At 40.2% G+C, this 26,351-nt stretch overlaps 1 protein-coding gene across 1 annotated transcript in view; it reads right to left on the reverse strand.

Annotated features, from left to right (window-relative positions):
- GABRA5 (gamma-aminobutyric acid type A receptor subunit alpha5) overlaps nt 1-26,351 on the reverse strand; it is a 157,050-nt gene that overhangs the window by 25,561 nt on the left and 105,138 nt on the right. The window contains exons 9-10 of the mRNA XM_004372621.1: nt 24,369-24,521; nt 22,172-22,383 (exon numbers count right to left, since the gene is read on the reverse strand). Of these exons, the coding sequence (XP_004372678.1) occupies nt 22,172-22,383; nt 24,369-24,521 (365 nt within the window). The remainder of the gene's footprint in view (nt 1-22,171; nt 22,384-24,368; nt 24,522-26,351) is intronic.

Here is a 26,351-nt window from a genome sequence, read left to right on the forward strand (position 1 = left end):
TCTAACATTAGAATTATTGGAATCTCACAGTATATGTATATGACAACACTAAAGGCACAGAAAGAATTTTCTAAGAGGTTAATCTGAGAGAATTTCTGATACCCGAACAGAGAACCAAGACTGCAGATAATGGAAGCTACACAAGCCCCAATTAGAAGAAATACAAAAAGATTAACTTTGAGCCATATCCTAATAAAATTCTTGAATACCAAAGACAAGTAGAGAATTCTGAAAGCAGTAAGAGAAAAAAGCAATAGAACATACCAAGTTTCTTTCATAAGAAACAGTGAGGATTTCTCTCCAGAAACTCTAAAGGCCAGAAGACAGTGCAGCGACATACATGAAGTACTGAATGAAAACAACTGCAAACCAAGAATTCTTTATCCAGCAAAACTGTCATTCAAAAACAGGAGGAAATCAAGACATTCACAAATAAACAAAAGGTCTGAGAATTTGACACTACCAGAACAGCTTTGCAAATATTTTTCAAGGGAGTACTCCAAATGGAAAGGCAAGAGTATTAAATAAATCCTTATATCTATACATGGAAATAAATTAAAAATAAAAGCGAGTGAGATGTCCAAAAATGCAACGATACGGGCAATCATAAGGACCAAGTATCTATAATACTTTCAGGAAATAAAATCAATAATTAAATCCCACAAACAATACAACATCAAATCTGTGATGAACAAATACAAAGTAAACTTATCAAACATAGGTTTTATACTGATATTAATGGAGACACATCAAGAGAAATGGGGCAGGGAGGAGTATATCAGAAACAGGTTTAATATGTTAAGTTTGTATGTTAATTGTTGTTCACATGTTAAACATTGTTGCAATTTTATGTTGTGTAATGTAATATATGTAGTAATCACTAAGAAACTGCCACAAAAAAGTACTCAGAAGAGAGAAAGCAAAAAGACTCATCAAAGAAAGCAGTCAAACACAAACAAAAAGAGAAAAATCAGAATACAAAAACAATAAGATATAAAACACTCATAAAACACATGGCAAAATGAATGAGGTAGACACTTTGTTTTCAGTAATAACCTTAAATGTCAATGGTCTAAACAACCCATGCAAAAGGCAGAGAGTGGCAGAATGGATTAAAGAAAAACGATCCATCCTTTGCTGTTCACAATAAACACATCTGAGACATAAGGACACAAAACAGACTGAAATAAAAGCATGGAGAGAAATATTCCATGCAACCAGTAAACAAAAAAGAGCAGGGGTAGCCATGGTGATATCAGATAAAACAGACTTTAAATCAAAAAATATTACAAAAGATAAAGACGCACGTTACATGACAATAAAAGGGTCAATCTAGGAGGAAGACATGACAATTATATATGTACCTAAAGCAATGCACCAAAATACATGAAACAAAAACTGACTAAAATGAAAGGAGAAATAGACAACTCCACAATAATAGTAGGGGATTTCAACATACTACTTCCAATTATAGGCAGAACATTTAAAAAGAAGATCACTAAGGGCTTTGAGAACTTAAAAAAAAAGTAAGCCAATTGAACCTAACAGACATATATAGAACACTCCACCCATCAGAGCAACAGACTTTCTTCTCCAGTGCATATGGATCATTTTCCAAAATAGACCATATGCTAGGACACAAAATAAGTCTCAACAAATTTAAGAAGACTGAAATCATACAAACCATCTTCTCTGACCAGAACTGTATGAAGTTAGAAATCAACAACAGGAAAAATAAGGGGGAAAATAAAAAGGAAACAAGACCAGCATTATTAGAAAATTATTGGGTCAAGGAAGACATCAAAAGTGAAATTAAAAATTCTTAGAATCAAAAATGAAAACATCATTTGAGACAGCAAAAAAGTAGTCAGAGGGAAATTCAAAGCAATAAATGCTGACATTAAAAAACAAGAAAGATTCAAAATCATTAAATGGAGAACTTGAACAAATAGAAAAGGAAGAGCAAAATAAGTCAAAAGTTGCCAGAAAAAGGAAATAGTAAAGATCAGGGCAGAAATAAACTAAATAGAATAATAGAATCAACAACATCAGAACTTGGTTCTATGAAAGGATCAATAAAATAGACAAACCACTGGCTAGACTGACAAAAGAAAAAAATCAGAGGACTTAAATGACCAACTTAAGGAATGAAACTCTTAACTCTACAACTGATCCATGAGAGATAAAGAAGATCATAACCAATTACTATGAAAAACTGTACTCCAACAAATTTGAAAACCTAGATAAAATGGACAGATTCCTCAAAACACACTGCCTACTCAAAGTAACACAGAGGTAGAAAATTTAAGCAGATCCATTAAAAATGAGAGATTGAAGATGTTATCCAAAAACTGCCAACGAGGAAAGCCCAGGACCAGCTGGCTACGTTGGGGAATTCTACCAAACATTCAGAGAAGCGTGGACACCAATCTTGCTCAATCTCTTCAAAAACACAGAAGAAAAGGACACTAGCAAATTCTTCCAATGAAGCCAGCATAACCCTGATAGCTAAACCAGGCAAAGACATCACAAAAAAAGAAAGAAAATTACAGACCAATATCCCTCATGAACGTAGATGCAAAAATTTTAAACAGAATTCAACAACATATGAAAAAAATCATACTCCATGATCAATTTGGATTCATACCAGAAATGAAAGGGTGGTTCAACATTAGAAGATCAGTCAATGTAATCCACCACATAAACAAAACAAAGGTAAGAACCATATCAATTGATTCAGAAAAGGCATTCAATAAAATGCAACACCATTTCCTGATAAAAACTCTCAGAAAAATAGGAATAGAAGGGAAATTTCTCAGTATAATTGAGGGTGTATATGCAAAACCAACAACCAACATTATACTCAACGGAAAAAGGCTGAGAGCCTTTCCTTTGAGAACAGGAATGAGACAAGGATGCCCATTATCACCACTCTTATTCAACATTGTACTGGAAGTCCATGCCAGGGCAATAAGACAAGAAAAATAAAAGGTATGCAAATCAGAGAGGTAGAATTAAAACTATCTCTAGTTGCAGATGGTATGATCCTATACATAAACTAACCTAAAGATTCCACAAAAAAACTGCTGGAACTAATAGAAGAATTCAGCAACATCACAGAGTACACGATCAACACATTAAAATCAGTTGGGTTTCTCTACACTAACAAAGAGTACTCTGAAAGAAATCAAGAAAACAATACCATTTACAACAGCCCCATAATCAATAAAATACCTAGGAACTAACCCAGCCAGGGACATTGTCTTAGAATGGGTTTCCAAGTCCATGGATCAGGTATCAGGCTGTAGGCTTCACCTGACTGACGCAATTGCAGGGGCTGATGATCCCAAGATCAGCAGATCAGACGGCAGGCTGCTGGCTCATAGGCTGCAGAGGATGATGAATCCAAAATCAGTAGGCAAGGAGGCAGGCTGCTGGCTCACAGGCTGTGGAGGCCGACAAATCCCAAGATCAGTAGGAAATAATTGCAGGCTGCTGGCTCAAATCCCAAGAACTGGAGGCCAGATGATAATGAGCTGGATGCAGGATACAGACCGAGCAAAAGCCAATGAACTTAGAACATCCATATATATTAGATGTAGGCCACATCCCAGAAAAAATTCCCCTTACAACTGACTGGCTGATCACATCAGATCACATCATGGACGTGATTACATTATATCACAAAATGAAGGATAAGTACATCATTATATAACTACCAAATCATGTCATTACATAACTGCCAAACTACATCATTATATAACTGCCAAACTACATCATTACATAACTGTCAAACCACTGTGAAACAGGGTCCAACCAAGTTGACACACAACCATAACCATCACAGTCCACCCCTTGTCCAGTTGGCACCTGTACTCATCTCCTTAAACCACACACAATATCTAAATAAAGACAATTACAAAGTCAGACTTGCACCTAACATGATACAACTAACATGCATACAACTGAGGAACACACTAGCCTCGTTTACATCTTATATTTTATAAGTGAAGAAAACAAGAATATTTGATGCACATATACAAGGAAGGAATACTCATAACAATTACAGTCCTCATTTCTGCACTGGGTCACATGGTTGTAACGGTATTTAGAACTGCTTTTTTTTCACCACCCATTCCATATTCCCTTTGCCCTCAGCAAGCACCTCAGCTGGTCATGGTTCTTGGCCTGGTGGGGTGACCCAAACCATCATTCCTGAAGGGTCTGGGTCATTAGTAGTCATGCTGGAATTGGGTTGCTGAAGTATTCCATTGACTTTAATCACAGGGCATGGTAGTACTAAGAGATGCCCTAAGGGATCTCCTGCATTCCAGACATATTCTTCTTTACCTCTATTATGTAATATCAATCTGATTTCCTCTTGGTAATTAGGATCAGTCACACCAGCCAGTGCAGTAACTTCCTTCTTTGCCTGTTGATCCAGAAGCATGAGGAGCCCAAAGTGGCTGGGTGGCATTCTTAACTTCCAGTTCACTGGAATCACTGTTGTGTCTCCTGGTGGAAGCATTCCTCCCTCTGCAACTAAGACTTCTAGACCTGCTGACTATAGGGTTGAGGGGTCAGGAAGCAACAATTTTGCAAGTGGGTCACTAGGGGTAATACTGAGTGGTAACACTCCCATTTCCATCTGTTGATTCCTGGACCCATGAATTCTGGCTATGGGAAAAACAGCACTGTATATTGGATGCTGATTTAGAGCACACACAGCCTCCTGGAGAACACTGCCCCAACCCTGCAAAGTACTGCCACCTAACTGGTGCCATAATTGTGTCTTTAGAAAGTCATTCCATCATTCTATCAAGCCAGCTGCTTCAGGATGATAGGGAACATGGTAAGACCAGTGAATTCCATGAGCATAGGCCCACTGCTGCACTTCATTTGCAGTGAAGTGAGTCCGTTCATCTGAGGTGATGCTGTGTGGGATACTATGACAGAGGATGAGGCATTCTGTTAAGTCCACAGATGGTAGTTTCGACAGAAGCTTTGCTTATAGAGAAGGAAAATCTGTATCTGGAGTAAGTGTCTATTAAAATAAGAACAAAACACTGCCCTTTTCATGATGGAAGTGGTCCAATGTAATCAACCTGCCACCAGGTTGCTGGCTGATCACCTGGAGGAAAGGTGCCATATCAGTGACTTGGTGTTGGTCTTTGCTGCTGGCAGATTGGGCATTCATCAGTGGCTGTAGCCAAGTCAGTCTAGGTGAATTAAAGTTCATGTTGCTGAGCCCATGCATAACCTCCATCCCTGCCACCATGACCACTTTGTTCACGAGCACATTGAGCAATGACAGGAGTGGATGGGGAAAGAGAATGACTAGTTTCCACAGAAGGTATCATCCAATCCAATTGATTGTTGAACTGCTTCTCTGCCGAGGTCACACTTTGGTGAGCATTCACATGAGACACAAATATCCCCATTTCTTTGGCCCATTCTGCAATCCCTCTAGGAATGCGGTATTGATTTTGGTTTACAAATTTTCTAGGTAGTAGTAGTTCTAATGGCTTCCACTTGGCTTTTCCAACCATAATAGCCCTTACTCCACTTGTCAGGGATCCATGTGGGAGGCAAGCCAGTTGCTGAGTCTATTTATTCCAATTATACATTCTGGAACTGGGGAAAGGACTACAGGATGGGATTGGGAACCCACTGGACCCACTGTGAGATGAACCTGAGCTAAGACTCCATTAATAACCTGACCTCCATATGCCCTCACTCTGACTGCTGGGCCACAGTGACATTTTGGGTCTCCAGGATTTAGTATCTGTTCAGAGCCTGTATCAAGTAATTCCCTAAAAGTCTGATTATTTCATTTTTCCCAGTGAACGGTCACTCTTGTAAAAGGCCGTAGATCCCTTTGAGGAATGCTGTGAGAAAGATTAACAGTATCAACTTTGGTACTGTATTGGCATCCTTCCTCAAGGAGACCTGGCATCCCCTTCATTCGGGGGGTGTGGGTCTGTAAACTGGCTCAAGTTTGGGAATTGATTGCCTTTGGCTATTAAGTGTCACCATGTGGCCCCTACCACCATGGTCCAATTAGCCCTGTGATGGTGAAAGTTGTGTGTCAAGTTAGCTGAGCCATGATTCTCAGTGGTTTGGCAGTTATGGAATGATACATTTTGCCATGGAATGATGGAGTTATCCTCCATTTTGTGATATAATGCAGTCACCTCCATGATGTGATCTGATGTGATCAACCAATCAGTTGTAACGTGAGTTTCTTCAGGGAATGTGGCCTGCATCCAATATATATGGACGTTCTGGCAAAGCTCACTGGCTTTTGCTCGGTCTGGATCCTGCATCTGGCTCATCATTAGCTGACTTCTGGTTCTTGGGATGTGAGACAGCAGCGTGCCATACTACCTACTGATCTTGTCATTCATCGGCCTCTGCTGCCTGTGGGCCAGCAGCCTGCCATCTCTGCTACCCATCTTGGGTTCATCAGCCCCTGCAGCTATGTGAGTCAGGAGAAGCCTCCAGCCTGTCTGACCTACATACTTGGGACTTGCCAGCTTCTACAACTGCATGAGCCATTTCCTTGAAATAAACATCTCTCTCTCTGTATATATATATACATATATATATACATATGCATGTATATATATGCTTCACTGGTTTTGCTTCTCTAGAGAACACAGCCTAAGACATTTGGTACTGAGACTGTTTCTAGAGAAACAAAATTGTAAGGATGAGTTTTCTAAATTGGTTATCAAGTCTGGTTAAAGATGTTGATGACTCTGCTTCCAGTAGTAAAGAGGGCACTGGAGGTGGCAACAGAAACACACAAAATATCACCACCAATAGATCAAGTATTGGTGAGAGGCAAGGCTCTGGGTGATCACATGTTTGATAATTTTCTACAATTTTGTCAGAATGAGAAGCATAAGGAAGCTGGTTGGTCCTCCTTTTGCTAGACAAAGTGGTAAAAGAAAGAGATGAGGTCAAGGCTTCAGAGTCACAGTTCAAGCACCACATAAATAACCTCAAAGTTTCCACTAGTGCCCTGAAAGAAAGCCTTATTTCTTGTAGTAACAGAGCTGGTATTGCCGAAACCCAAACCAAGAGTCTTATCGTAACAGTGATTGAATTGCAATGACAGTTGAATTCCCAATCTCAAATGGTGTCTGAAGTTAAGTAAGGGCACTTGATTTGGAAAAAATGGGATCCTGACACTTGGGATGGGGACACTTAGCCCCTAAATCCAGCTGAACCACTCCTGCAAATAGAACCAGCCCTCTTACTCCCATCTGAAGAGATTACTCCATTTTTGTCTGCTATGCCAACCTACCCAGTAAAACCATTAGATCCTCCACCCCCACCTGATGAGATTAACCCAGATGTGTCTGAAGAGTCTTTGAGATATCACCTAGGTGACATCTGAGTCATTGCCAGGGAGGTATCTGAGTCATTGTCTGGGGCATCCCTGAAGCAAATGCCTTACAAGACATTGCTGGATATTCTCAGAACAAATATCCACCACCCATTTTTAATTCTGTACCTATAAATATACTTGAGTCCCAGCAAGCCCAAAAAGGTGAAGTACAAAGGTTTGACCCAGAAGGAGGTACGCTATTCTCCAAAAGTACTGCTTTACTTTTCTAATATGTACAGACAGAAACCTGGGGAATATGTGCGGGAATGGCTATTAAGGGTGTGGGATAATGTTGCAAGGAACATACAGTTGGAGCAGTCTAAGTTTATTGACATGGGCCCACTAAGCAAAGATTCTTCATTTAATTTTTCATCTTGAGAGGTTAGGAAAGGATCTAATACTTTATTTGGTTGGTTCAGTGAAACATGGATTACGCAGTGGCCTACGGTAAATCAAGCTGAAGTACTAGACCTGCTTTAAACATCTTTAAGAGCTTCAAAGACGCCAACTATCAAACTAGCTCACACGACCAGCCTATCTGGGCATATCAAACCAAAACAAGACAAGAAGCTAGGACACAGTAAGCAAAGATAAAATAAATAAATAACTTATTGCTGGCTCGCAGACAACAGTCAATATCAAATCACATAAAGAGGCAAACCACGATGGCTTCAGCAAGCGCCCAAAACAAAGAATCAGCAACCTTCTGGAAGAAGAGAACTTCTTGGAATTACCGGAGGCAGAATTCAACCGATTAATACACAGAGTTCTTCAAAGATCAGGAAGGAGATCATGCAAGGCGCAGAACAAGCCAAGGAACACACAAACAACAGAGGAACTTAAGAAGGTTATAGAAGACAATAATGACAAATTTAACAGGCTGCAAGAATCCACAGAGAGATAGCATACAGAAACCCAAAAGATTAACAATAAAATTTCAGAATCAGACAACTCAATAGAAAGTCATAAGAGCAGAATTGAGGAAATGGAAGTCAGAATTAGTGAGACTGAAGATGAAGCAGTTGACACCAACTTATTTGAGGAATAATCAGATAAAAGAATTTAAAAAATGAAGAAAACCTAAGAATAACGTGAGACTCTATCAAGAGGAATAATCTACGAGTGACTGGAGTACCAGAACAGGAGAGGATTACAGAAAAAAGAATTGTTGAAGATTTGTTGGCAGAAAACTTCCCTGATATTGTGAAAGATGAGAAGATTTCTGTCCAAGAAGCTCATCGAACCCCACACAAGGCAGATCCCAAAAGAAAGTCACCAAGACATATTATAATCAAACTTGCCAAAACCAAACATAAAGAGAGAATTTTAAGAGTGGCTAGGGATAAACAAAAAGTCATCTACAAAAGAGAGTCAAGACTAATCCCTGATTACTCAGCAGAAACAATGCAGGCAAGAAGGCAATGGGATGACATACACAAAGCCTTGAATAAAAAAATGGCCAGCCAAGAATTATATATCCAGCAAAACTGTCTCTCAAATATGATGGCAAAATTAGGGCATTTCCAGATAAACAGAAGTTTAGGGAATTTACAAAAACCAAAATTACAAGAAATACTAAAGGGAGTCGTCCAGTAAGAAAATCAATAACAACAGATAACAACCCAAGACTAGAACACAGGACAGAGCAACCAGATATCAACTCAGATAGGAAAGTCACAAAAATAAATCAAAGCTAAAACACTGAAAATAGGGAAACAGAGACGTCAATATGTAAAAGATGACAACTTTAAAACAAAAAACGACTATATAATGCAGTCATAAAACTTTCATATGCAGAGGAAGTCAAGGCAATAAAAAGAAATAAAAAACTGGTTTAAACTTAGAAAAATAGAGGTAAATATTAAGGTAACCACAAAGGAAACTAACAATCCTGCACATCAAAATAAAAAATAAGAAAAATATAAAGACTCAGCAAATACAAAATCAACAACAATGAAAAGGATGAAAAGAAAATACATAAAAAAAGACACAGCACAGAAAATTAAGTGGAACAAAGAAACTGTCAACAACACACAAAAAAGACATCAAAATGACAGCACTAAACTCATACCTAATAATAATTATTATGCTGAATGTAAATGGACTAAATGCATCAATAAAAAGACAGAGAGTGGCAGAATGGACCAAAAAAAAACCACGATCTGTCTATATGCTCCCTACAAAAGATACACCTTAGACTTAAAGACACAAACAAAAACTCAGAGGATGGAAAAAATATATTAAGCAAACAATAATCATTAATCTCTCAATATTAATCTCTCACAAAACAGACTTTAAAACAAAATCCACCACAAAGGCTAAGGAAGGACACTATATAATGATTAAAGGGTCAACACACCAGGAGGACATAACCATAATAAATATTTATGGACTCAATTACAGGGCTCCAAAATACATAAAACAAACTAACAGCATTGAAAAGAGAAATAGACAGCTCCATAGTAATAGTAGGAGACTTCAACACACCATTTTCGGTGAAGGACAGAACATCCAGAAAAAATCTCAATAAAGACATGGAAGATCTAAATGCCTCAATCAATCAACTTGATCTCATAGACATATACAGAACAAAAAAAGCCCTGGCCCTTACGGCTTCACTGGAAGTGTCTACCAAACATTCAGAGAAGAGTTAACACCACTACTAAAGGTATTTCAGAGCATAGAAAAGGATGAAATACTACCAAACTCATTCTATGAAGCCAGCGTAACCCTGATAGCAAAAAAAAGGTAAAGACACAACAAAAAGAAAATTAGAGACCAGTATCCCTCATGAACATTGACACAAAAATCTTCAACAAAATTCTAGCCAATAGAATTCAACAACATATCAAAAAAATAATTCACCATGACCAAGTGGGATTCATACCAGGTATGCAGGGATGACTCAACATCAGAAAAATAATCAATATAATCCATAGAATAAACAAAACAAAAGACAAGAACCACATGATCTTATCAATTGATGCAGAAAAAGCATTTGACAAAGTTCGACACCTACTCATGATAGAAACTGTCAGCAAAATAGGAATAGAGGAGAAATTCCTCTACATAATTAAGGGTATTTATACAAAGCCAAGAGCCAACATCATCCTAAATGGAGAGACTTTGAAAGCATTCCCCTTGAGAACGGGAACCAGACAAGGATGCCCTTTATCACCACTCTTATTCATCACTGTGCTGGAGGTCCTAGCCAGAGCAATTAGGCTAGAAAAAGAAATAAAGGGCATCCAAATATGTAATGAAGAAGTCAAAGTACCTCTATTTGCAGATGATATGATGTTATACACAGAAAACCCCAAAGAATCTACAAGAAAACTACTGGAACTAACAGAAGATTTCAGCAGAGTATCAGGATACAAGATAAACATACAAAAATAGTTGAATCCCTCTACACCAACAAAGAGAACTTCGAAGAGGAAATCCCAAATCAATACTATTTACTATACCTCCCAAGAAGATAAAATACTTAGGAATAAATCTAACCAGACATGTAAAAGACCTATACAAAGAAAACTACAAGATACTACTGCAAGAAAACAAAAGAGACCTACATAAGTTGAAAAACATACCTTGCTCATGGATAGGAAGACTCAACATTGTGAAAATGTCAATTCTACCCAAAGCCATCTACAGATACAATGCAATCCTGATCCAAATTCCAAAGACATTTTTTAATTAGATGGAGAAACAAATCACCAACTTTATTTGAAAAGGGAAGAGGCTAGCATTAATCCAAAAAACATAAAATAATAAATGTTGGAGAGGTTGTGGAGAGACTGGAACACTTATATACAGTTGGTGGGAATGTAAAATGGTACTACCACTTTGGAAATCAATTTGCTGCTTCCTTAAAAAGCTAGAAATAAATGTACCATACAATCCAGAAATCCAACTACTTGGAATATATCCTGGAGAAATAATAGCCATCACATGAATAGATACATGCACACCCATGTTCATTGCAGCACTCTTCATAAAAGCAAAAAGACAGAAACAACATAGGTGCCCATCAACAGATGAATAGATAAGCAAATTATGGTATATTCAGACCATGGAATATTACATAACAATAAAGAACAAGGATGAATCTGATAAACATCTCATAACATGGATGAACATGGAAGGCATTATGCTGAGTGAAATTAGTCAGTCGCAAAAGGACAAATATTGTGAGACCACTATTATAAGAAGTCAAGAAAAGGTTTAAACACAGAAGAAAACATTCTTTGATAGTTACAAGGGCGGGGGGGAGGGAGAGGCGTATTCACCAACTGGATAGTTGACTGGAATTATCTTAGGTGAAGGGAAGGACAACACACAATTCAGGGTAAGTCAGCATAACTGGACTAAACCAAAAGCTAAGTTTCCTGAATACAACCAAACACTTCAAGGGACAGAGTAGCCAGGGTGGGGGTCTGGGGACCATGGTTTCAGGGGACATTTAGGTCAATTGGCATAACAAAGTTTATTAAGAAAATGTTCTGCATTGCACTTTGGTGAGTGGTCTGGGGTCTTAAAAGCTAGTGAGTAGCCATCTGAGATGCATCAATTTGTTCCAACCCATCTGGAGCAAAGGAAAATGAAGAACACCAAAGACACCAGGAAAATATTAGCCCAAGAGACAAAAAGGGACACATAAACCAGAGACTCCATCAGCCTGAGACCAGAAGAACTGGCTACCACCAATGACTGCCCTGGCAGGGAACACATCAGACAGTCCTTGATGGAGCAGGAGAAAAGTGGGGTGTAGAACTCAAATTATAGTAAAAAGACCAGACTTAATGGTCTGACTGAGACTGGTGGGAGCCCAGTCAACGTGGCCCCCCAAGTCTCTGTCAACCCAGAATTAAAACTATTCCCGAAGCCAATTCTTCACACAAAGATAAGACTGGACTATAAGACATAAAATGATACTCACGAAGAGTGTATTTCTTAGTTCAAGTAGGTACGTGAGACTAAATGGGCAGCTCCTGTCTGGAGGCGAGATGAGAAGGCAGAAAGGGATAGGAACTGGTTGAGTGGACACAGGAAATCCAGGGTAGAAAAAGGAGGAGCGTACTGACATAGGGATAGTAACTAGGGTCACATAACAATGTGTGTATAAATTTTTTATGAGAAACTAACTTGAGCTGTACACTTTCACTTAAAGCATAATTTAAAAAAAAAAAAAATCAGTATAAGACCAAAAGGTCAACAATTACTCAAAGTGAAGATGAGAAGATAAGGGGGCAGGGAAACAACAGTAATGAAAATGGACCAAACAGAACACAATTAAATAGAATGTTGACAGGTTGTGATAAATGTAACTAATGTCAATGAACAATTTGTGTGGAAACTGTCAGATGGGAACCTAATGTGCTCTGTAAAATTTCACCAAAAACTCAATAATAACATATTATTTTTTGAAAAAAAAAGGGCAAAATCTGTTAGAAGAGACAAAGATGGAAATTACATAGTAATAAAAGGGTCAACTAATCAGAAAGATTTAACAATCATAAATATATATGCACCCAACATCGGTGCACCTAAATAAATAGAGCAAACATCAACAGAATTGAAGGAAAAAATAGGTAGCACTACAATAATAGTTGGAGACTTCAATACACCAGTTTAAATATTGGACAGAACATCTATAAAGATGATCAACAAAGAAACAGAGGACATGAATGACACTATAAAGCAACTAGACTTAGCAGACATATATAGAACATTCCACTCCAAAACAGCACAATATACATTCTACTCCAGTGCACATGGATCATTCTTCAGGACAGACCAAAAAGCAAATTAGATTACAACCAAGTCTTGATAAATTCAAAAAGATTAAAGTTACACAAAATATTTTCTATGACCACAATGGATTGAAGCTAGAAATCAATAACAGAAAAAAAAAATAAAAATCTGGAAAATACACAAACACATGGAAATAAAACAACACACTATTACACTACCAATGGGTCAAGAAAAAAACAAGAGAAATCACGAACTTCTTAGAGTCAAATGAAAATGAAAGCACAATATACCAAAATTTATGGGATGCAATGAAGACAGTACTCAGAGGGAAACTTACAGCAATAAATGCCTACATGAAAAAAGAAGATCTCAAATCAACAGCCTAACTCAGCAGCTCCAGGAACTAAAAAGCAAGCTAAGCCTAAACTGAACTGAAAAAGGAAATTAAAAAAATCAAAGAAATAAATAAAAATCAAAAACAGAAAAACAATACAGAGTATCACTAAAACCAGATGATGGTTCTTTGAAAAGTTCAATAAAATTAACAAAACTTCATCTAGAGTGACAAACAGAAAAGATTGAAATAATCAAAATAAAAAATGTAAGAGGAGACATTACAACTGACTCAACAGAAATAGAGACTTAGGACAGAATATTATGAACAATGCTACAGCAACAAATGGGATAACCTAGATGAAAGGGACAAATTCTGAGAAGTACACAGCCTACCCAAACTGACTCAAGAGGAAATAGAAAGTCTGAACAGACCCACAACAAGTGAAGAGATTGAATCAGTGATCAAAAACTCCCCAACAACAATGAAAAAAGTCCTGGAGCAGATGGCTTCACTGGGGAATTCTATCAAACAATTAGAATAATTGACATCAATACTGTTTAAAATCTTCCAAAATATAGAGAAGGAAGTAATACTGCTGAATTCATTCTACGAAGGAAACATAACTCTAATACCAAAAGCAGACAAACATACAAGAAAACTGTAGGCCAATGTATGTTATGAATATAGATGCAAAATTCCTCAACAAAATACTAATGAACAGAATCCAACTGCATATTAGAAGAGTCATACACAGTGACCAAGTTGGATTTATTCCTGGAATGCAGGAATGGTTCAAATATAGAAAAATCAATCAACGTGTTATACCACATCAACAGAACAACGGAAAAGAACCACGTGATCATCTCTGTGGATGTACAGAAGGCATTTGACAAAAAATCCAACATCCTTTCTTGATGAAAACTCTCAAGAAGATTGGAATAGAAGGGAAATTCCTCAATACGATTCAGGGCATATATGAAAAGTCAACAACCAACATTATACTTAATGGGAAAGACTGAATGCTTTCTCCCTTGAAATTGGGAAAAATCAAAGGTGCCTGCTCTCATCAAATCTATTCAATATTGTATTAGAAGTTCTAGCCAGAGCAATAAGACAAGAAAAAGAAATAAAAGGTAACCAGATTTGAAAGGAAGAACTGAAATTATGTCTATTTGCAGATGATAGAATCCTATATATAGAAAATCCCAGAGTCTGTAAGAAAACTTCTAGAGCTAATAGAGGGATTTAACAAATTTGCAGGGTACAAGGTCAATAAACAAAAATCAGTTGGGTTTCTATACACCAGCAATGAGAATCTGAAAGGGAAATTAGGGAAACAATTCCATTTATAATGGTATCTAAGAGAATTAATTGCCTAGGAATAAATCTAACCAAGGACATGAAGGACTTTTACAATGTAAAGTATAAAACACTGCTGAAAGAGATGAGAAGACTTAAATAAATGGAAAGATTTTCCATGTTCATGTATTGGAAGACTTAATATTATTATGATGTCAATACTACCCAAAGTGATCTATAGAGTCAATCCAATCCCAGTAAAAATTCCAATAGTCTTCTTTATCAAAATAGAAAAACCAATCCTCAACTTTATATGGAATGGTAAGGAGTCCTGAATAATTAAAGAAATGTTGAAAGAGAAGAACAAAGTAGGAGGACTCACACTTCCTGATTTAAAAACATATTATATAGCTACAGTAATCAAAACAGCCTGGTACTGGTATAACAATAGACACATAGACCAATGGAATAGAATTCAGAGTCCAGAAATAAACACATACATCTATGGTTAACTGATTTTTGACAAGGGTGCTAAGTCCATTCAATGGGGAAAGAAGAGTCTCTTCAAAAAATGGTGCTGGGAAAATTGGATTTCCACATTCAGAAAAATGAAACATGATCCACGCTTCACACTGTACACAACAACAAATTCAAAGTGGATTACGGACCTAAATGTGCAATCTAAAAACCGCAAAATTCTTAGAAGAAAATACAGAGGCAACACTGTCAGGTCTAGCTTTCAACAATACATTATCTAATATAATAACAAAAGCACAAACAGCAAAAGACAAAATAAATAAATGGGACCTGTCTTAGTCATCTAGTGCTGCTATAACAGAAATACCACAAGTGGATAGCTTTAACAAAGAGAAATTTATTTCCTCACAGTAAAGTAGGCAAAAAGTCCAAATTCAGGGCATCACCTCCAGGGGAAGGCTTTCTCTCCCTTAGCTCTGGAGGAAGGTCCTTCTCGTCAATCTTCCCCTGGACTAGGAACTTCACACAGGAACCCTGGGTCCGAAGGATTAGCCCTGCTCCTGGCACTGCTTTCTTGGTGGTGTGAGGTCCCCCTGTGTCTCTGCTCGCTTCTCTCTTCTATATACCAAAAGAAACAGGCTCAAGACACAGTCCAATCTGACAGATTGAGTCCTGCCTCATCAACACATAGATTGAGTCCTGCCTCATCAACACAACTGCCGCACATTCCCCTTCATCAACATCACAGAGGCAGAATTTACAACACATAGGAAAATCACATCTGATGACAAAATGGTGGAAAAATGGACAATATTGTTAATCATGGCCCAGCCAAATCGATATACACATTTTTGGGGAACACAACTCAATCCATGACAGGGCCTCATACAAATTGAAAATGTTAGTTTATCAAAAGACTTTACCAAAAAAGTTAAAAGACAAGCTACCAACTGGGAGAATATTTTCAGAAACCATATATCCAATAAGAATCTAATAACCTAAATATATTTAAAACTTTGACAACTTAACAACAAAAAGACAAATAATGCAATCATAAAATGTGCAAGGACTTGAATAGACATTTCACCAAAGAGGACATTCAAATGGCTACCAAATATATAAAAAGATGCTCAGCATCATTAGTCATCAGAGAGACGCAAATCAAAACCCAGTGAGATACCATTTCACTCCTATTAGGATGGTTAAGATAAAAAAAAAAAAAAAACTCAGAAAATTACAAACGTTGGTGAAGATGTGAGGAAATTGGGACCCTTAACCATTGCTGAAGGGAATGCAAAATGGTACTGCCCTTGTGGAAAACAGTGTGGCAGTTTCTCAAAAAACTAAAAATAGAAGTACAATATGACCTAGAAATTCCACTTCTAGGTATATACCTGAGAGACTTGAAAGCAGAGACTTAAACAGAGATGCGTACACCATTGTTCACTGCAGCACTATTCACAATAGCCAAAAGGTGGAAACAATCTAAATGCCTATCAACAGATGAATGTATTAACAAAATGTAGTAATGTGGTATATTCACACTATGGTATACTGCTCAGAAATGAAGTCTTGATACATGCTACAATATGGATTGAGCTTGAAGACATATGCTGAGTGAAATAAATCAATCACAAAATGATAAATACTGTATGGCCTCACATATAAAAAGACAAGAAAAGGCAAATGTATAGAGACCAAAATTTATTAGTGGTTACCAGGGGCAGGAGGGAAGAGAAAAAGGGAGGTTATTGCTTATGGAGCACTGAGTCTCTGTTTACACTGATGGAAAAACTGCATTGGTTAAGGGTAGGGTTGCACAGTCTATTATTGTAAGTGCTGTCAATAAGTTCTACACTTGTAAAAAGTTGAATTGGCGCAAGTCGGTGACAGACGTACTTACAACAACAACAACAACAAAAAGAGTAGCTTCTGAGGCTGCTTATGTACAACTAGAAACCTCATGGGATTTTGTTCCTTGGTTTGGAGGCTTAGGGTCATGGTTTCATGGGACATTCCAGTTAATTGGTCTAATGACATATTTAGCGCTTCTGTTCTACCTCCTAGTTCTTTGTGTAGTGCCTGGGGTCTTGAAAGCTTGCAAACAGCCATCCAAGGCACAACAGTTGGTCTCTATTTGCCTGGAGCAACAGAGGAAGGAGAGTCATGGATAGGAGGAGGAAATGGAGTATGTGGCTAATTGCCTCCATGAACAACTGCCTCCTTTGTCATGAAACCAAAAGAACTGGATAGTGCCCAGCTACCATTACTGTACATTTTGATCAAAGATTCTATAGAAGAATTCTGATCAAAAGGGGGGAAATGCAATTTTCAAATTTCAAAATTTCAAATTCTCATGGACTCTAGACTTTCTGGAGCCATGGAGGCTGGATGAACTCCTGCAATTATTGCCCTGAGATAATCTTTAAACCTTAAACCAAAAATATCCCCTGAGATCTTCTTAAAACCAAACAATAGCTTAACTAGTAAAACTTGTCTGCCTTGAGCATTAAGCTCTTTTAAGATCTGTCTATACTGGATCAAATAGACAAAGCCAACTTGAAAGATTACATAGGAACCTTAGGGAGCAGTGAGTTTATGTTAATGGGGGAGAAACAACTCAGAAAAGGAGGGTAAGAATGGTTGCACAACTGGAAGAATGTAATCAGTGCCACTGAATTTTGCATGTAGAAACTGCTGAATTGGTGTACATTTTGCTGTGTATATTTGCAACAATAGCAACAAAATAAATAAAATTAAAAACAATCATTTTATAAGATGCATTATTTTGTGTAAGACGATCCTGTGTCACTCAGCATAATGCTTTAAGAATCATCCATGCTGCTCCTTATATCAGTAATCCAATCTTTTTTTTTTTTTAATCACTGAACAGTATTCCTTTGTATGAATATACCACAGTTTGTTTACTGACTTCTCCTATTGATGGATACGTGGAGTGTTCCAATCTTGGCTATTATGAATTAAGCTGCTATGAACATCCATGTACACATCTCTTTGTGAATGTATGTTTTCACTTCCCTTAAAGCCATTGCCATTGAGTCGATTCTGACTCATAGCAACACTACAGGGAGAAAACAATAAACTGTGGCATATTCATAAAAAGGAATACTACTCAGTGAGAACAAAGGAATGGATTACTGATATAAGGAGCAGCATGGATGATTCTTACAAGCATTATACTGACTGACATGGGATCGTCTTACACAAAAGAATGCATACTGTAAAATGATTATTTTTAAAGTTTTATTTATTTTGTTGCTAGAACAGCCAAAATAGTTTATAGTGGAAAAATTCAGTACAGTGGTTGCCTTTGGAGAGTCGGGACAGAAATTGGGAAGAGGCATGATAAAATTTTCTGGGGTGCCAGTGATTTTCTATATCTTAATAGAGATTTGGGTTACCCAGGTGTATGTGTTTGTACAATTCACTCTGCAAATTTTGCTTCAAAACAATGTAGGAGTAAATACTAACCTCTAGTTAATGAAATGCATGCTTAAGTTTTTAGTGGGAAATGTGGTGCTGTCTGCAATTTTCTTTGAAATTATTAGACACTAAGATGGGCTGATGGATGTATAGATAGATAGACGTACCAATGGTGATAAAATAAGCATAGTAAAATGTTAAGGGTTAGACAGGCATTCATTGTAAAATTCTTCAAATGTTGCTGTATGTTTGAAAATGTTCACAATAAAATGTTAGGAAAAATTCTCTTCATTTACCAACATAATATCATCAAAATCATTAAATATAATTTAGAAAACATAGTAAAGTAAAATAAAATACATCAACTATTGAAAACAAGGAAAAGATAAAAAGGAGAAAGAGCGAGCAGAGGATGGAGTGAATGGAAGCAGGTCAAAGAAGAGGCACAGAAAATGCCAAGTCAGGTGCAAGGACAGTGGGGACACCTGGGGTGTGGCAAAGAAGGCCCTGAGCCACGTGCCTCAGAAATACTACAGCTCTTTCAATACCCATGATCACATAAGCACCCCTGTTAGTCTGCCAGAAGAAATCCACAAACGTGACTGATTCATTAAGTTACTGCTCCAAATGGTTTTCATCACTTGGAAAAGGAAAAGAGCAGTGACTTAATACTAATCGGGCTTGATAATGTGCGTTTACTTGGAAAGGACCACCACCCGTCTGTCAGTTTATCATAGTGTGGTGGCTTGCATATTGCTATAATGCTGGAAGCTATGCCACCAGTATTTCAAATATCAGCAGAGTTACCCATGATGGACAAGTTTCAGCAGAGCTTCCAGATTAAGACAGACTGGGAAGAAAGGCCTGGTGATCTAATTCTGAAAATTAGCCGATGAAAACCCTATGGATCACAACAATATATTGTTCCATATAGTACTAGAAGGTGAGCCACGTATTTTGGAAGACACTCAAAATACACAGTGGCTCGAATAATGAACTCGAGCATACTAACAATCATGAAGATGGTGCAGAACTGGGCTGTTTCTTTCTGTTGCACATGGGGTCACCATGAATCAGAGCTGACTCAAGGGCAAATAATAACACTTCAGAGAGATGAGCAACAGGAGGGAACAGCATCACAGGACTCTGTTTAGTCACAAGGGCTGTGGTGGGCAGGGGCCCCTCTTGCAGGGGAGCATGGCAGCAGATGTCCTCAGCTGTCAGCCTTGCCTCACTGACAGCCTGCTGTCCCTGAGGAAGCAGTAAGGCAGGGGTATAAACTCCCGGTATGCCACCTAAAGAATGCTTTCCCAGAGCTCCTCATGGGCCAGCCCAGGCTGTGTCAGGCCTGCACCACAGGTCAATTAATCCTCCAGCCAGTCCTGCCTCCTCCCCTGTCCTTTCACAGTATTCACCCCTGTACATGACCTTGAACCTCAGTCTCTGACTCAGCATTGCTTCTGGAGAACCCAGCATGAGCAATGGTGAACACGATTTATTTCCTACATCCTCTCTCCTTCTACATGAAAGTTACTGCATGTGATTAGTCCAGCATCTGCGTACTTACTCAACACTCTCAACTGAGTCTAATGGTGGGACCCACATGCCCTGAAAGCCTGCAGATGCCCTGACGCTTTACCTGCACTGAGTCTTTCTGGATAAGGGGCTCAGATCCATGCCCCATCCTCATCATCTAAGGAAGGACACACAGTCTTGAAGTTCCACAGATTTACCATGTCAGTTGTGCACATACATTTATTCTAGAAGACCAGCACTCGTCTGGGACCAGACACTCATGGCATCTCATGCCCTCGTCTCCCGCTAGCTCTCCATTCAGATCTGAAGTCGGGTGAGTGCAGACATGGCCAGAGTCTCCAGTTATGCCTGGGTTCACCTTCCCTCTAGACTCAGTTGAGAGTCTAACCACTTCACCTAACATAGCTGACCAACACTACGCTGCCTTCTACGCTAGACCCGGTCCTCTCCTGCCCGCTGTCCACCAGCCATCCCAGACCAGCTAGGCTGCAGACACTTGTTTTTCAGTGACACAGAGCCGGGTGTGGAGAGACCCTTCTCCCAGACTCCATTCGTGTCCTCCCCCACCCCACCTCCATGGCTCCCTAGGACTGCAGGAGCATACTCCCACATCTGGAGTTCCCCAGTCTGACTACCCTGCACACACAAGAGGTTTCCCACTCCTCTTCACTCCACTTCAATCAGATCAGTCTTGCCCCACCCCTCCCCGCACCCCCCAGGCTCATGTGTGTCACAGCTCTCACTCACACTTCTCTTGAACTGCTGAGAGAGCCCAGAAGGACCCTACTACGCTTCCAATTAATGGATCTGGAGTTGGAAGTGGGCTCTTCCATGACAAAAGTGGGGCCTGGGAGGGGACATGTGGTGCTTGGAGGTGGGAAGGACCAGACAGGCCAGGTCAGGTCAGAACCATGACTTCTCACAGGCAGGGCAGCAGCATCATCAAATCCCAAAAGCAAGAGTGGGGCCATGAACGGGACAGAGCTGAGCACCCTCCATGGAAACAGGGCAGCCTGTGTTTGCTCTTATTGGCCTGTGGTCCCTGGTTTGAAGCCAGGGCATAGCATTCCAGTCTTCTATAATGCCTTCTTAGACTGCCTTTATGCTAACTTTTCAAAGGGTAGGTAAAGTTTTACTTTTAAGTCTGCCTTGATAACTCTGATGTCATCTTCTCCAAGTGCAACAGATTTGTTCACTTGATTTCTGCATGGTATAATTAGCAGATTGTCATAAGCTGTTTAATTTTTTATTCCCTATATGTTATTCTCATCTCCCTAATGAAATGAGTAAGCTTGGAATCTCTTTGTGTCTTTTTTTTTTTTTTTTTTTTTTACATATTCCTTTCATTTGGGCACAATTCACTCTTTAAACAGTCAAAGATTAATTGTTTTGCAAGAACAGTACTTTTCATAACGATTCATGTTTACCATTTAAGTGACCCATCCATCTAGTCAGTGGAAATGCTGTGCTTTACTGATATGTGGTTTCTATAAGTTACATGCTGTCTTTATACCTTTACAGTATCCTGCAGAAGATACACTGCATGGTGAAATGACAAAGCGCCAAGCAAAGGGATGGATCACACAAATCAAAACTGGACAATGAGTCCCTCAATAGGCATCAGTTAGTTTTGCAAAAATAATATATATTACTGTTGTACATATTATTTACATTATTATTAATGTATATAAGTCATTCACATACATCAGAACTTTGGCTTGAACTAAGATGGTGGTTCAACATAAAGGAATTAGAAAAGTCACCTGTTGTAAGATTTTATAAAGACTTGGAATATATGGGAGGGAATAATTTTGGGTTTCTGGGGGGTAGGAAATGCATTGCCATGTATTTGGACATATAATAAGGCCTGTTTCACCAGTCAGGAGATTCTGACAAGATGGGGTAAAGAGGAGACATATAATAAATACCTTGATCTTGGCAGCTTCCAAGGCTTTTTTGCCATCCCAGGCCCAGCCTCTCTTTGTAAAATAGTTGACAGTGGCAAATTCAATCAAGGCGGAGAACACAAAGGCATAGCACACAGCTATGAACCAGTCCATGGCCGTAGCATAAGCCACTTTGGGCAGAGAGTTTCGAGCGCTGATGCTGAGAGTCGTCATTGTCAGCACTGTGGTCACCCCTGTGGTGGTCAGTAACAGTGCAGCAAAGCAGGGAAGGGAAACAGGGTTAGTATTGACACCCTGAGTCCCCCGGTCAGAAACCCCTATATGTAATAAATTTATCAAAGAAGCTGACTATTTCCTCTCCAGCCTGGCCTCTCCCTTCTCTGAGTTTAGATGTCCATCTATTTACCTTACCCCTCCACCTGAAGCTCAGGTTTAGCATTCCAGAACATGCTCCTTTGCTCCTTCCTCCGTGCCCCCTCACCATGCTGGGACACTGCCCCCTACCAGTAGCTCATACCAAAAGCACTGGAGTGATTCTCAGTTCCTCATCCTGGGCTCTTGCTTTCTCTCACACCCAAAGTTCACTCAGTCACCAAACACTTGTCTCTACCTTCCAAACCTATCCAGAATCTGAACACTTCCCACCACGCTAATCTATGCCACTATCAATATCTCTCATTTGTAATATTGCAAGAATCTTACAACTAGACTCCCTTCTTCAGCCCATTCTTGAAACAGCCAGAGTGAGTAGTTAAAATGTAAGTCAGACCATGCTTCTTACCTACTCAAAACCCGCCAAGGTCTTCCTATCCTCAGTAGAAAAAGAAGTTCTTATCAGTGACCTCCAAGATCCCCCAACACACACACACACACACACACGCACACACGCAAAACCTCTCTAAGCTCATCTCCTACATCTCCACCCCTGCTCAATCAACAACTTCCACCCGGCTCCCTTGTTTCTCCTCAAGCTGCACTGGCTGTTCCCTCTGCAATGCACCTTCAAAGTGGAATATTGCTGGAGGCCATAGCAGTTGTGAGTTCTCCTTCCACGTCTCCTTTACAGGTACTTATATATACTCATTGACCATAGTACCATGTATGGAATTAATGTTTGATGAGAAATCAATAGGCATCTTTGATTTTTCTTATAAATTCAGTTAATCATTGTGTTGAGTAAAGAGTATTCTGAGCATGACATTAAACATGTTTCTTGAGTCTTCTTAGGTCCCCTAACATCCTAAGGTACATTGAGAATCTCCAAAAGGAAACAGACTGTACTATGCAGTATTTTCCAATCTAATTTTTTTTCCTGCCCACCTGTTAATACTCCCCTAAGGAGTGTTGGGAGGTGCATTGACTTGGGCAGCACTGACTGGCCACAGCCTGCCTCCAAAGCTTCCTGAGACATCCGTGAAAGGTCAGCCAAGCCAGCGAAATACGCTCCTGTGCTGTTCACTCATGGATGTCCCAGGCTCTCTGGCTTTCTATACGCCATAGGACCATTACAATAAGACACATACTGACATTTTCTTCTTAGAAGAGGGAAGGGCAATGGTAAGAGCTGACATGAGAATAGTACTTTACAGTCTGGAAAGATGTGAGCATCTATTATCACAACTGACCTGCAAATTCACCTGCAGTATCTCTCTGGATATGAGGAAACTAAGCTCCAAGGTAAAACTCATGCTGTCTGCTGTGCGAAGGCACCTCCTGAACTGGGTCTTTCTAAGCTTCATCATATTGTCTTAGGGATGCCAAATAATGTTGTTCTAGATTACTATTACACACATATTTTTGGTTTATTACTATAGAACCATATGTAAATGTTTTGATTGCCACTCGGTAGTTAATTTTAAGTGGCACACACGTCAAATAAACCTCTATGAATTAGAAAGTAGTGTATTATTAGAATGATGAAAATACTTCCTGCAAAATCTCACATAAGACATGTTTCTGGTGATTTCAAACCTCAGAGAAGGTTATAGTGAAAAGCTTTTTCAAATGGAAATGATTCTCAAATGTATCATGCATTATTCCCTAAACCCTCATTCTGAGAGAAATCCTAAATCCTAATCCTTAACATAAAATCCTGAACTCACTGGTCAATTTGTTTTTTCAGGTCACCATACCGAGGCAGCACTGGTGTATTTGTTGTTGGTGGTGCCACTTTTGGATGGCTAGGATCGGGGTCCAGGCCTGGCCTGGGGACACTCACCAAACACCGTCCTAGCTGGGACCGACTCCCGGTTCAGCCAAAAGGACACCTGGGATAAAATCACGGTCATTATGCAGGGAAGGTAGGTCTGGATGACGAAGTACCCAATCTTCCTCTTCAGGTGGAAATGTGCTGTCATGATTGTGTATTCACCTGCAAACAAGCAAATATCTGCATGTCACCTAAAGTCACCGAGTCCAGGAAAGGAAAGGACCAGTAGCTCCTGCCTGCAGGGTCAGAGGGCTTCTGTAGTTCCACGGCCTCCATCTGCTGCTGGACAAGTGCTTAGCTGTGCTATCCGGGTTAAAGAGAGAGAGAGGAGGATGCATAACATTTTTAACCATTTTGTGTAAGTATGTCTGTTGGCACCAGCCTCAGAAGAGCCTTGGCTGACCAATGCTTTCCCTAGGAAAATCAGATTTGCGTGGTTTGCTAATCCCTGATCACAATCTGTGCCTATCATTGCTGCCCTCTCCCTCCTGCCCCTTGCCTGCTGCTGCAATCAGGATGTAGACTAGCAGAGTGCAGGACACGACAGAGTTTTCTTTCTACTCCCAACCCTAGGGCAACCAGGAGGGCTAGGCACCTGGATGAACTTGGGTGCCTCCCTCAGAGTGGAGGGTGAGGAGCCGGGGCTAAGGAGGTGAAGAACCCAGGAGCTCCCTTGCTGGGCACCCAGCAGGAAGACTGAAAACCCTCTTCCATTCTCTGAGCTCGGGCATGTCCTTGGTGAAGCCCCAGGGCCTTCTCTGGATCTGCCTGGCCACGTGGGAGGTGCTAGGGGACCTCCCCCTCATTGCTGACAATGATGCTGTCCTGACGGTGAACTGGTAAGGACCGAGCTGGACTGCAGTCCAGGGTGGGTGCAGGCCCGCTGGACTGCAGGCTCTCTCCTGATGAGAGGAGTTCTCATCGCCCTGGGGTATGGGTGGTGGGTGAAGGGCAGGGGGAAGGGCAGAGTGGTGATGAGGGAGGATGTTGTTTTGGGGGTTTTGCTAGGAGTGAATGGTGTGGCCATTCAGGGAGCATGGTGTGGTTGTGTCCACAATAGGCTTGGGGGCTCCACTAAAGGCTGACCTGGTTGGGGGCTGATCTACCAGGGAGAGTCGATGGCCCGCTGCCTGGGCAGTTGCTGGGATGTGCCCTACTTTCTTCCTACCCTTTCCTGTTTGGGGCTAATGGCACAGCTAACACTCATGCTACCCACATCAAAGCCAGCAGCGGTGACCCCCGTGTGCCTGTCCTCACAGCATGCAGCGTGCAGGGTATGGATATGGAAGGACCATAGCAAACATGAGGGGTGAAATGGGTCCTCTTCCGGGAAAGGAGCCTGCTCCCCAGCAGCCTGTGCCGCGAGCTTCTCCATCAGCTGAGAGCAGGCTGAGGAGAGTGCAAGTACAATGAGGGAAAGAGACGGAGATAGAGAGAAAGTCTGGCTCACTAAAGGGCTCCAGCTTTGCCTCTCCTGATGCTTGAAGAAGAGGGATGCCTTTCTACGTCTTTACGGTAGGGTCTGCAGTTACTCTCCTTTCATTTCTTTGACACTAACTTTTGTCCAACCGCCTCTTCATTCCATGAGGTCTGTTCGGCTTCCCTCTTTCTCTCACTTTAACACTGCACCCACAAATGCCTACGTGCTGGTTGGGGTGACGGTGTCTGCTGAACAGGAATGCGCTCAGCTTGCCGGGGGGTGCTGGGGACCAGAAGCCACCCTGGTGGTTCTGAGGGCTCAGGGCTCGTCCTGAGTGAGGCTCAGCCTATCTCCACGAGGCTTTTCTCTTCTCCCCAGCCCTGAAATGCCCCCTACACAATGCCTGGTGACATTTAGAGGCTTTACGGACAGCCTGCCCTGGGCCAGGAGGTGTCTGATGATGGCAGGCTCAGGAAGTGGAACCTGCCTGCTCCTTTGTGACCTCACCACTCTGTTCCCTTGCTGGTTCAGGCCAGCCCCCCGGCTGGGCATGTCTGCTCCTGGAATGCCTC

Source organism: Trichechus manatus, unplaced genomic scaffold (assembly GCF_000243295.1).
Source record: "Trichechus manatus latirostris isolate Lorelei unplaced genomic scaffold, TriManLat1.0 scaffold00019, whole genome shotgun sequence".
In the NCBI taxonomy this organism is placed as follows: Eukaryota; Metazoa; Chordata; class Mammalia; order Sirenia; family Trichechidae; genus Trichechus; species Trichechus manatus.